General features: G+C 49.8%; 1 protein-coding gene across 5 annotated transcripts in view; it reads left to right on the plus strand.

Annotated features, from left to right (window-relative positions):
• LOC140911037 (myosin-IIIb) overlaps nt 1-12332 on the plus strand; it is a 154414-nt gene that overhangs the window by 116767 nt on the left and 25315 nt on the right. For 4 of the 5 annotated variants that reach the window (XR_013635754.1, XR_013635755.1, XR_013635756.1 and 1 more), the window contains 3 exons: nt 1203-1368; nt 2041-2355; nt 2782-2872. Coding sequence is in view for 2 of the 5 variants with exons in the window: in XM_078852684.1 (XP_078708810.1) it covers nt 1203-1368; nt 2041-2355; nt 2782-2841 (541 nt within the window). In the remaining 3 variants the exon portion in view is untranslated. Of the gene's footprint in view, nt 1-1202; nt 1369-2040; nt 2356-2781; nt 2873-6704; nt 7466-12332 lie in introns of those variants that run through there. The other variant, XM_078852683.1, reaches the window with a different exon arrangement.

The following is a 12332-nucleotide window of genomic DNA, read 5'->3' on the forward strand; positions in this document are numbered from 1 at the left end:
TATTGTAACAACTTACCTAAGGATATGGCAGATCCTCCATCAGTTGGAGTCTTTAAATTAAGAGGTTTCAGAGTAACAGCCGTGTTAGTGTGTATTCACAAAAAGAAAAGGAGTACTTGTGGCACCTTAGAGACTAACCCATTTATTTGAGCATAAGCTTTCATGAGCTACAGCTCACTTCATCGGATGAATGAAGCTCACGAAAGCTTATGCTCAAATAAATTGGTTAGTCTCTAAGGTGCCACAAGTACTCCTTTTCTTTTTTTAAATTAAGACCCTCTCTCTTTTTAAAAGATTGTGCTGTCGCTCACCCAGAAGCTCTTTGCTGGATAGATGAATCACTGGGTGAGGCTCTTGGGCCTGTGTTATACAAGAGGTCAGACTAGATGATTATAACATAGTTCCATCTGCTCCCTTTGTTCCTGTTCTCATGCAGCGAAGCATCTTTGGTGGAAATCCCATGCCCAGGCTGACTTCATCAATTACAAATTCATTCTTTCCTCTTTCAGTTCCGCCATCTTCCTAGCTAAACAATTCTACGTTTCCAATTTAATTGAGTCCCATGCCCAAAATTCCAGCCATCTTTCCACCACTTTTAACTCATTCCTCAAACCCTCCCGTACTTGTGCCTCTGCTTCTCTCTCTGTTCAGGTTCTTGCCAATTTCTTCCAAAAGAAAACTGACCGAATACCACATGACTTTCTCTCTTACCTTGGCTCTCCTTTCTACACCTCTTTCTTCTTCCAAGTCTCAGATTTCCCTAGCTTACAGGTATGGTCTGAGACCTGTCAGTTAGCCAGTTTTTAATACATTTTGTGTGCCCTGTTGATTTTGTACCATTCTGTTTTTTTAAACAAAATGTTGTGTTACCATATCTCATGCTGGGAGTGCTACAGGGTTTCAGAGCTGTGGACTGTGAGTTGGGAGACCCGTATTCTGTTCCTGGCTCTGTCACCTCCCTGGTGTGACCTTGGGGAAGTCACTTCCCTTCTCTGTGCCACTGTTTCCCCTCCCTGCACTGGTTTATTTGGTATAAATCCAGGGCAGGGACCATCTCTCTCTAGTGTCTAAGCAGCACCCAGAGCTGTAGGGCCTTGATCTCAGCTGGGGCTTCTAGGCACATCTCTAATGCAGATGCTGCTGCTAAGAAAGGCCTGGAGAGGCTCTGGGCCCCAGAGCAGTGAGTCTGTCTGGTTCTGTAGGGGTGAGAGCCGCTGCAGGCATTACATGATTGAGATGCAACCCAATGCACGCTATGTGATCCTGGGGGAGGACCGAGCTCACACCTCGCTCACCGCGCTGGTCCAATACCATCGAACTGTGGGAATCCAGCCCTTCATGGAGACGTTGACTGTGCCCTGTGAGCAGGTGGGTGTTGGGGACTCCAGTTGTGCCTTATGGGCAAAGGGTGGGTGCGGGGGCTCAGACTATTCCCTCTGAGCTAATGGAATTGTCCCGACGGTAATATTGCTTTGTGTTCCCATTGGAAATGTCCAGTACTTTACCAACAGGTCAGGCAGCCCAGACCCCTCCTACCTTTATTCACTCGGAAGCTCTAGCAGATAGGCCAGTGGTTCTCGATCCACGGCCCAGTCAGCACATAGCTGCGGCCCATGTGACATCCTCAAGGCCATATGGGTAGTAGATATATTGTGTGGCTGTGGCCCACACAATACAAAGAAAGCTCCATATGCAGCCCACAATGGTAAATAGGTTGAGAATCAGCAACACAGGTTACTATTTTGGTGGGGGAGAGGAATGCTCCCATTGCATCCCTGGCCATCCCAGGGCAGCTCTACGAGCCAGGCATTATGTCCCTGCCCCCCAGTTACCATCCTGGGGAGTGCCTCTCACAGCTGCATTGCATCCCAAGCCCCTCATTGATGTTCTGGAGGCAGGGACACTCCCATAGCTGGGCACTCCTGGAGGTGTCCTGGGGACTCCTGCATCTGGGCATTTTACTTCTGGCTGCTGACTTGGAGACTCCTGCAGCTAGCTGTGGATCTCTGTCTCTTCTGAATTCTGCCCTTTTTCCTTCAGAGAGGTGATGGGGACTCTGATTATGAGGAGCTGAAATTCCACACCCTGGCCCCATGGCCAGCAGATGGGGAGAAACAGCCTCAAAGGGAACAGGCTGGGCTTAATGGGGCACCTGTTGTCAGCCACATCCAGCATGCAGGAGCAACTGCTGTTCTCAAGCACATGCTGTTCAGGAAATCAAAGAAATGCCAAGAGCAGCAGCTGAGCCCAGACGAGGAGGGGGCGGAGCCAAGCCCATGTGAGGCTGGGGTGGCCAGACGGGCCATTCCTCGCCTCTACCCCTCCATACGGTTGGCAATGTGGGAAATCCAGCAGGTAAGAAGGCTGGCGGGTTCTGTCCATCCACCCTGTATCTGTTGGCCACCGAAGCAAACCCTGTTGGTCCAGAGTGTCTGTAGGTGAGTTAGAAGCTCTTTGCCTGGGGACCAAGTGGGGAAGAGGGCTCCCTACAAGTAGAAGGCAGTGTTCTCCTCCCTGTTGCAGGATTTCCAGGCTTCTCATTTTCCATGCCCTGTGGTCTCTGGATCAAGGATGTATTCACTGGGAACTACAAGGTTTCAGGCTTCCTCACTCCTGGAGAGCAGATGGTGTGAGCGCCTCTGGGCATGAACAGCACAGGGCTCTGCAGGGCTTTGGTGGGGAGGTCCCCAGTGTGGGATGGCAGAGGGGTGTGTGTGTGTGTGTGTGTGTGTGTGTGTGTGATGAGGGGGGCTGACATTATGCCTCTGCTTTGCCCTGCAGTTTTCTTCCCACCCCTCAAATGGCTCCTATTCTGAGCTGCAACTGAAGCCCCAGCACTGAAGGCAGCGGGGCCCACAGCAAGAGTGACATGGTAAGAGCGGGGCCCCTGCAGCAGGACAGGTGGTAGATGCAGCTTCTCTAGGGAAGTCAGAGGAACAGAGGAGCCATTTCATCTCATTCCACCTGTGGCTGCTTGGAGAGTCTCCCTGGGCCAGCACCTGTACAGATTTTGGAGTGGAGGGTAAAATGGGAGAGCAGCTGCCAGCAGAAGCTAGGGGGACTTCTGGGGGCCTGCACCACAGGGAGATCAGGGAAGGGGGGGAAAGCTGCATTTTCAGCTTAGGCTTTTGTTATTTCAGTGGCACTGGGGTGAGCAGAGTGCTTCAAAGGCAATAACTATGTCCTGCCCTGAGGAGCTCCGTCTGTTAAAGGCCACAACATATGACAACAGCTGGGCATGGGGAGCAGGAGAGAATGGGGGTTATGGCAAGTTAATCTGTGCTCTGCTTCATTCAGCTGCTTATACAGCTTGTGGGTCTGAGGGGGGACCCAGGAGCAGGTAGTGCCCGTGGGGAGACACTGAGCAGGTAGCACTGGGGGTGCAGCTGGGGTAGTGAGGAGAGAGAAAAGCAGGGGGCAAAGCTGTGCAGGTGAGGTGGAAAAGCTGGGACTTGATGTAGGAGGAAAGAGCAGCCAGTGATGGGGTTTGAGCAAGGCTGACATAGTCTAAGCAGCAGGAGAGGAAGGGTATTGTAGCTGTAGTATGTGGGATGGATGAGAGAGGGCGCTGGGGAGGCGGTAACCTCTGATACAGGATGGCCAGACAGGAAGGCTGTTCCAGGGGTCAAGAGCTGCAGCAGAGTGGCAGGATTGGAGGGAGGCATAGAGGGAAATATCAGTGCTGGAGAAAAGGCAGGGTTCTGGAGGCAAAGCCTTTGAACAAGGACAGTGAGTGGCCACTGGCTCCTATAACGAATGCAAGTGTGTGGAGCTGAAATCCAGGGTTCCTGAGACTTCTGGGAGCTGGAGACTCAGAGGATAAAGACTGAATTAGCAGCAGCTCAGGCCAGTGTTCGCTGTCTCCACGGGGCACAGCTGGTTCTTGATGGGTGGTGGGGACAGGCTGTTCTGCTTGAGTGTCAGCCTATGATGGTAGCTGCAGTGCTGGGGGATTCATAGATCGTAAGGACAGAAGGGACTGTTAGATCATCTAGGCTGGCCTCCTGTACAGAAGAGGTCAGAGAATTTTAAGCAGCTACTCCTGTATTGGGCCCAATAACTTTGTTTGACTAATGCATATCTAATGGATGTACAGGCAGTGGGTGAGAGCCATGTCCCACCTGGCTGGTGAGAACCAGTGGAGAGGTGTTGATGTTGCTGTTGTGAATCATTGACAGTTATCTCCTAAGAGAAGGCAAGGAGCTGGCTTCTCTCAGCAAGTTAGACCCTGCTGTAGAAACCATCCCTTGGCATAGACAGTCTGCCCAACCATATCCCAAATCTCCCCTGTTGGGGCAAGATTGTTGAGGAGGTTGTGGTAAAGCATCTCCAGTAATATCTGGATTGTTCAGGTCTCTGACGCCCATCAGGTCAGCGTCAAGCTGGTGATGGATGAGCATCAGGTGTCCGAGCTGATTCTATCTGCTGCCTGTGACACCACTGGCCACAAGGCTTTGCTGATCTGTCTGAAGCTCCTAGCAAGAGTTGTCAGGGTGTTCAAGGGGCTCTGCTCTCTTCTTTTGAGAGATTGTGGTGATTAGTATTGGGCAGGGGTCCTATCTTGTCACCCTGTGACATACCAGAGTACAATCCAGACCAGTGAATAGCTGTGTCACCTCTGCCCTGTAACCTGGGGTGCCCCTTACAGTACTTAGCTGCTGTAACCTCCAGCATGGACTGCTCACAGCCTCCAGCATGTAAATCACTCTCAGCCACATCTATGTGTGCTCCAGCCAGCCAGACACACCTTGGCTCTTACCAGCCTTAAAGTCACCGCAGGGTGATTCCAACACACTCCCAGACCCAGATTTCCCCCCAGACACACATGTTCTGTCTTGCCCAGCCCTGTCCTGGACAGTACGAATATATTCAGTCTGTTATTCCTTTAAGGGAATAACATGCACACAACTTGCTATCCCAAATGGGGTTACCCAGACACTTCAACTTGAACACACTAGATTAGATAAAACAATAGAACAAGTTTATTTACTACAAAGAGAGATTTTAAGCGAGTGCAAGTAATAAGGCATAAAAATCAGAAGTGGTTGCAAGAAAAATAAATATAAAATGCTTACTGTCACCTAACTTAACAGTGCCTACATTAGATTCCCAGCAAAGTTCTCTCACCACATGCTTTCAATAGTCTTCCTAACCAAACTCTGCCGGTCTGGACCCCTCCCCCAGTCCAATGGCTGCATCCTTTGCCTCTTCAGGTACAGTGAATGTGATGGACAGGGAGAGAGAAGGTTGCCTTGGGGTGTTTGTCCCTCCTTTTTATGGTTCCAGTCCCCCTCTTGAAAAACATTTCCAGCTGAGAACCAGGAGCCAAAGAGTCTACGTGGAAGGACGTTCCTTGCTGTTTTTTTCACCTGTTTGAACTTCCTTTGTCTTCCCTTCCTGCTTCATGACTCTGCTTACAGTTTAAATGCATATTAAGCAAAGCCAACTTCTGTTTAGGCAGGGCTGTGAGGTTTGGAACATGTGTTAATAAAACCATACAGGGGAATCTTATAACTTCATAGACAGTGTTTCCACAAATATTTTACCAGCACAATACTGGCCAGCAAATTATGAGTTTTCAGATAATACTTTATGAAGCATACGTTTGACAGATGATATTACAATAGTGTTTAGGATGTGAATACAGGGGTATATTCGGTCCGACACCGCTATTGTTCAATATGTGTATGGGATCATCAGGGAGAGGTGAGGAAGTACATGTTGCAGCGACCTCAGGCTGAGGACTCCCAGCTCTGTATTTCCATCTCTCCCAGCCTCCGATGTAGGGGAGTGATTTACTCAGTGTCTCCAGGAAACTAGGTTATCGACCAGGGCAGTTGTCTGCAACTCAGCACAGGAGAGACTGAGATTACAAGGAAGGCAGCCAGAAGGAGTGGTAGAGAGTATGTTGGCTCCCAGATGAACAGGATCCCTCCATCACTGCCCAGGCTTGTAACCTGGGGTCTTTTTGGATCCCCAGTTGCTCTAGATTTTTAGCTGGCGGCAGCAGTTGAGCACTTGCCAAAGAGATTGCATCTGATTCCTTTGGGATACAGAGATCTCTCCAGGTATTTGTGATGTCAAGGTTGGATCATTGCAATGGGCTCTACATGGGGCTGCACCTTCAGTCCTCCAGAAACTGCAGCTACTTAAACAGTGTTCCCTACAGAGCACATTTCTGCCTGTGCTCCAGGGCCTGCACTGGTCCCAGTTGCCCTCCAGTTGCAGGTTTTTCATGGTTTAGGTCTCAAGAGGCACCTCTCTCCCCATGGACACTGCAGCAGCTGACACCATGCACAATTCTGAAGCTAAACAGGAGGAGGTGGGGAGGAGCTCCTGGACTTTGGAACATTCTCCCTGTCCCCAAATCTTGAGTCTGGATTTGGTGATGTTCAGTCCATGGTATAAGACCCACCCACTCTTCTTGGCTTTTCTGTGTGTGTATTGGGCGGTGGAGATCTGTTGGCAACTGAGAGGCTCTTCAGGAGTTCTTGTGAAGATTTCAGATCTGTTGTTTATTGCTGTGCTTTGTGTCTTGCACCTGCAGTCAGATGTACTTGAAACAAAACTACCATGCAATCCGCATTCTGGGTACTTCACAGACCTTCGCTAGCTCACAGTGTGACAATCGCAGAGCCCTCCCTGCCTTCCCCACCTTCCCTTTACATTCTCCCCTGAGACTTGTTTCCCTGCCTCTCTTACAGACAAACCTGGCTCAGGCCCTGCCCTCCTCTGGTGCTGCAAGGCCCTGCATCACCTGGGAGAAGCACCTGGGGAGAAGGCAGCCTCTTCCACATGCACAGGGCTGGCTCTGTGCCCTATGGACAAGACACTGGGAGAGAAGAACTTTCTGCAGCTTTTTGTCATGCTCTGCCACTGGGGAGCTGCTGTACAGGCCAGTCTCTGATTCTGGGCAGGAGGAGGTGATGGCATGACCAAGAGCTGGGGTCCTTGTGCAAATCTGTATGGAAATCTTGGTGGTGATTTTTCTGATACAGCTGGAGAATGAATGCCCTGTACTTCGTGTGTTTAGATATTTGGCTGTGAATGTCTTCTCCCTGTGTGCTGTCCCAGCTCTGTGCAGACAGCTGGCACAGCAGACCTCGAGCAAACCGCCCAATGACCACAAGATCTGTTAAGGTGCGAAGACACCTGGCCAAGTTTATTGTCAACAAAACATGGTAATAGCACCTGGCAGACTCTACGAGATACTAAGATGTGTATGCCCGTGATAAGGGACGCAGTTCAGTGAATGGCGGGACTTTCCATTCCCACCTCAGCTGGTCAAAGATACTCCCTCTGAGATACATCTTTATACCCCAATACAAACAAGTTAGTACTGCCTCTGACATGGTTACTGCCCCCTGATGTGGCTAGTTATCACCCATCACCTTGTACATGTTGGTCCAATCAAAACATCTCTATTACATACTGACAGGTTTCAGAGTAGCAGCCGTGTTAGTCTGTATTTGCAAAAAGAAAAGGAGGACTTGTGGCACCTTAGAGACTAACCAATTTATTTGAGCATGAGCTTTCGTGAGCTGTAGCTGTAGCTCACGAAAGCTCATGCTCAAATAAATTGGTTAGTCTCTAAGGTGCCACAAGTCCTCCTTTTCCTATTACATACTGTCATCCTGACCTTATCTTTTTAGGAGGGGTGAGTTTGTTCCTGTTATCCTTGAGGAACGTTTTTGTACCATCCTTGATTATCAGAATGTTCTGGTACCACTTAATATCAGGATGTGTTTGTGTAAGTCCTCTGTGCTTAGCGCTTCTTAGGAATGTGTATTTCTGCAATATCAGCCCTGTTCTGCCACATTCTATGAGCAGGTCCTCCCTCATACCAGGCCTCTAATACAAGGGCTTATGTCTCGGGCTTTCTTCCTACTACATTTTGGTTAACAAATCTGATCACTCAGGCTGTCTCACAGTATTCCTTTAGCTCACAATTAGAGTGCTGATTTTCAATCTCCCATTTTGAGTTTTCTCTGTGCTTTGGCAAGGTCACTGTGGGGGTTTGGACCCGCTGTTCTGGCAGGCCATGGATGTCTGGCGCTGGGGATAGGGAATTAAATTGATTTGTTCCTTTTGCCTTTCTAGCATCAAAACCAGAACTGAGACCCTCACAGAAACAGGAAGGGGCTGCTGCCTCCCCTAAGCCAAAGCCCTCACTTGGGCTACTCCCCCATCTCTGTGCTGGGTTCTAGCCCAGAACAGAGAAAATGAGGGACCTGTTCCTGTCCCCCATGCCTTGGTCTACATGGAGCAGTAACACTAAGTCTCCAGGCTGCACCATGGTGTCCCCTGACTCATGACACAGAGGACCTAGTACTGCACTGTTTACATTTTTGGGACAGCTTCTCTGATGTTAGGTGGAAGCCATGACCACAGGCGCCAGCTCCGTGGGTGCTCCAGGGCTGCAGCACCCATGGGGAAAAATTAGTGGATGCTCTGCACCCACCAGCAGCCAAGCTCCCCGCCCTGCCTCACCACCTCCTCCTCCTCCTCCCCTGAGCACGCCGCGTCCCTGCTCCTCCGCCTACCTCCCAGCGCTTGCCGCTGACAAACAGCTGTAGCAAGCTGCAGGAGGGGAACGTGGCACGCTCAGGAGAGGAGGCGGGGCCAGGGCGGGGATTTGGGGAAGGGGTTGGAATGGGCACGTGATTGGAATAACAGAGACTTGGTGGGATAACTCACATGACTGGAGTACTGTCATGGATGGTTATAAACTGTTCAGGAAGGACAGGCAGGGCAGAAAAGGTGGGGGAGTAGCACTGTATGTAAGGGAGCAGTATGACTGCTCAGAGCTCCGGTACGAAACTGTAGAAAAACCTGAGTGTCTCTGGATTAAGTTTAGAAGTGTGTGCAACAAGAGTGATGTAGTGGTGGGAGTCTGCTATAGACCACCGGACCAGGGGGATGAGGTAGATGAGGCTTTCTTCCGGCAGCTCACGGAAGCTACTAGATCGCATGCCCTGATTCTCATGGGTGACTTTAATTTTCCTGATGTCTGCTGGGAGAGCAATACAGCGGTGCATAGACAATCCAGGAAGTTTTTGGAAAGCGTAGGGGACAATTTCCTGGCGCAAGTGCTAGAGGAGCCAACTATGGGGGGCACTTTTCTTGACCTGCTGCTCACAAACTGGGTAGAATTAGTGGGGGAAGCAAAAGTGGATGGGAATCTGGGAGGCAGTGACCATGAGTTGGTTGAGTTCAGGATCCTGACGCAGGGAAGAAAGGTAAGCAGCAGGATATGGACCCTGGACTTCAGGAAAGCAGACTTCGACTCCCTCAGGGAACTGATGGGATCCCCTGGGGGGCTAACATGAAGGGGAAAGGAGTCCAGGAGAGCTGGCTGTATTTCAAGGAATCCCTGTTGAGGTTACAGGGACAAACCATCCCGATGTGTCGAAAGAATAGTAAATATGGCAGGCGACCAGCTTGGCTTAACGGTGAAATCCTAGCGGATCTTAAGCATAAAAAAGAAGCTTACAAGAAGTGGAAGGTTGGACATATGACCAGGGAAGAGTATAAAAATATTGCTCGGGCATGTAGGAATGAAATCAGGAGGGCCAAATCGCACCTGGAGCTGCAGCTAGCGAGAGATGTCAAGAGTAACAAGAAAGGTTTCTTCAGGTATGTTGGCAACAAGAAGAAAGCCAAGGAAAATGTGGGATGATGAATGAGGGAGGCAACCTAGTTACAGAGGATGTGGAAAAAGCTAATGTACTCAATGCTTTTTTTGCCTCTGTCTTCACTAACAAGGTCAGCTCCCAGACTGCTGCGCTGGGCATCACAAAATGGGGAAGAGATGGCCAGCCCTCTGTGGAGATAGAGGTGGTTAGGGACTATTTAGAAAAGCTGGACGTGCACAAGTCCATGGGGCCGGATGAGTTGCATCCGAGAGTGCTGAAGGAATTGGCGGCTGTGATTGCAGAGCCATTGGCCATTATCTTTGAAAACTCGTGGCGAACCAGGGAAGTCCCGGATGACTGGAAAAAGGCTAATGTAGTGCCAATCTTTAAAAAAGGGAAGAAGGAGGATCCTGGGAACTACAGGCCAGTCAGCCTCACCTCAGTCCCTGGAAAAATCATGGAGCAGGTCCTCAAAGAATCAATCCTGAAGCACTTGCATGAGAGGAAAGTGATCAGGAACAGCCAGCATGGATTCACCAAGGGAAGGTCATGCCTGACTAATCTAATTGCCTTTTATGATGAGATTACTGGTTCTGTGGATGAAGGGAAAGCAGTGGATGTATTGTTTCTTGACTTTAGCAAAGCTTTTGACACGGTCTCCCACAGTATTCTTGTCAGCAAGTTAAGGAAGTATGGGCTGGATGAATGCACTATAAGGTGGGTAGAAAGCTGGCTAGATTGTCGGGCTCATCGGGTAGTGATCAATGGCTCCATGTCTAGTTGGCAGCCGGTATCAAGTGGAGTGCCCCAAGGGTCGGTCCTGGGGCCGGTTTTGTTCAATATCTTCATAAATGATCTGGAGGATGGTGTGGATTGCACTCTCAGCAAATTTGCGGATGATACTAAACTGGGAGGAGTGGTAGATACGCTGGAGGGGAGGGATAGGATACAGAAGGACCTAGACAAATTGGAGGATTGGGCCAAAAGAAATCTGATGAGGTTCAATAAGGATAAGTGCAGGGTCCTGCACTTAGGATGGAAGAATCCAATGCACCGCTACAGACTAGGGACCGAATGGCTAGGCAGCAGTTCTGCGGAAAAGGACCTAGGGGTGACAGTGGACGAGAAGCTGGATATGAGTCAGCAGTGTGCCCTTGTTGCCAAGAAGGCCAATGGCATTTTGGGATGTATAAGTAGGGGCATAGCGAGCAGATCGAGGGACGTGATCGTTCCCCTCTATTCAACATTGGTGAGGCCTCATCTGGAATACTGTGTCCAGTTTTGGGCCCCACACTTCAAGAAGGATGTGGATAAATTGGAGAGAGTCCAGCGAAGGGCAACAAAAATGATTAGGGGTCTAGAACACATGACTTATGAGGAGAGGCTGAGGGAGCTGGGATTGTTTAGCCTGCAGAAGAGAAGAATGAGGGGGGATTTGATAGCTGCTTTCAACTCCCTGAAAGGGGGTTCCAAAGAGGATGGCTCTAGACTGTTCTCAATGGTAGCAGATGACAGAACGAGGAGTAATGGTCTCAAGTTGCAGTGGGGGAGGTTTAGATTGGATATTAGGAAAAACTTTTTCACTAAGAGGGTGGTGAAACACTGGAATGCGTTACCTAGGGAGGTGGTAGAATCTCCTTCCTTAGAGGTTTTTAAGGTCAGGCTTGACAAAGCCCTGGCTGGGATGATTTAACTGGGAATTGGTCCTGCTTGGAGCAGGGGGTTGGACTAGATGACCTTCAGGGGTCCCTTCCAACCCTGATATTCTATGATTCTTTGGGGGCGGGAGGGGGCAGGGCAGGGGTGGAGTTGGGGTTGGGCCGGGGGCAGAGGAGGGTTCAAGCACCCACCGGTGCCAGTAGAAGTCGGCGCCTATGACCATGACATCTGTGTTCCTATGGTCTTCAGCCATTTCTCTGAGTCCTGGGTGTGGGCAAAGTGTTGTCCAAGAGTCTGCTTAGGGAGCAAGGAAATGGTTAATGATTGGTAACCAGGGCAGAGGTAATATTCACAGCCTCCTTTCAGTGCTAAGGCAACCGTAGTGCGACATTATCCTGCTGTCCTAGCCTGTTGCTTTGACTCTGGCTTCCCTCTTTGTGGATCCCTTCACTGGTGCACCCTTCTCTGTCGCTGCTTGTGTTCGCTGTCAGGGCCCTCCTGGTCAATCCTCATCCTCCCTGTCCTCTCTCATTCGCTATCAAGTTGTTGACACATGGGTGCATGATGCCAGCCTCCACTGCCCACCTGTTAAATATTCAAACGAGCACCTTTATGCTTTCTCCCATGTTGCCTCTCAAGATTGGGAGGCTCTCCCTATATAAACCCTCAAAGCTACCTCATTATTCACCTTCAGATCCCTTCTTAAAACTCTCCTTTGCCGTGATGCCTAAAAAAACATGACCGTGATTAGGCTGTGATCTCAGTGGTCCTCTGGCCTATCATGTTGACCAATAATGTTTCATTGTTTCCTTGTACTCCCGTCAGTCTCTCTATCCATCTATAGTCTCTTGTTTGATACTTAGAACGTAAGCGCCTTGTTCCAGGGGCCTTCTGTTTTTTTTTTTTTTTTGTCCTTGTACAGCGCCTAGTACATTGAGGTCCTGGTCCATGACTAAGGCTCCAAGGTGCTACAGCCATCATCCCAAGCCATCAGTAACAATCACCAGCTCCTGCTACTTGACCTAGTGGTAGTTGATA

Source organism: Lepidochelys kempii, chromosome 5 (genome assembly GCF_965140285.1).
Source record: "Lepidochelys kempii isolate rLepKem1 chromosome 5, rLepKem1.hap1, whole genome shotgun sequence".
Lineage (NCBI taxonomy): Eukaryota > Metazoa > Chordata > Testudines > Cheloniidae > Lepidochelys > Lepidochelys kempii.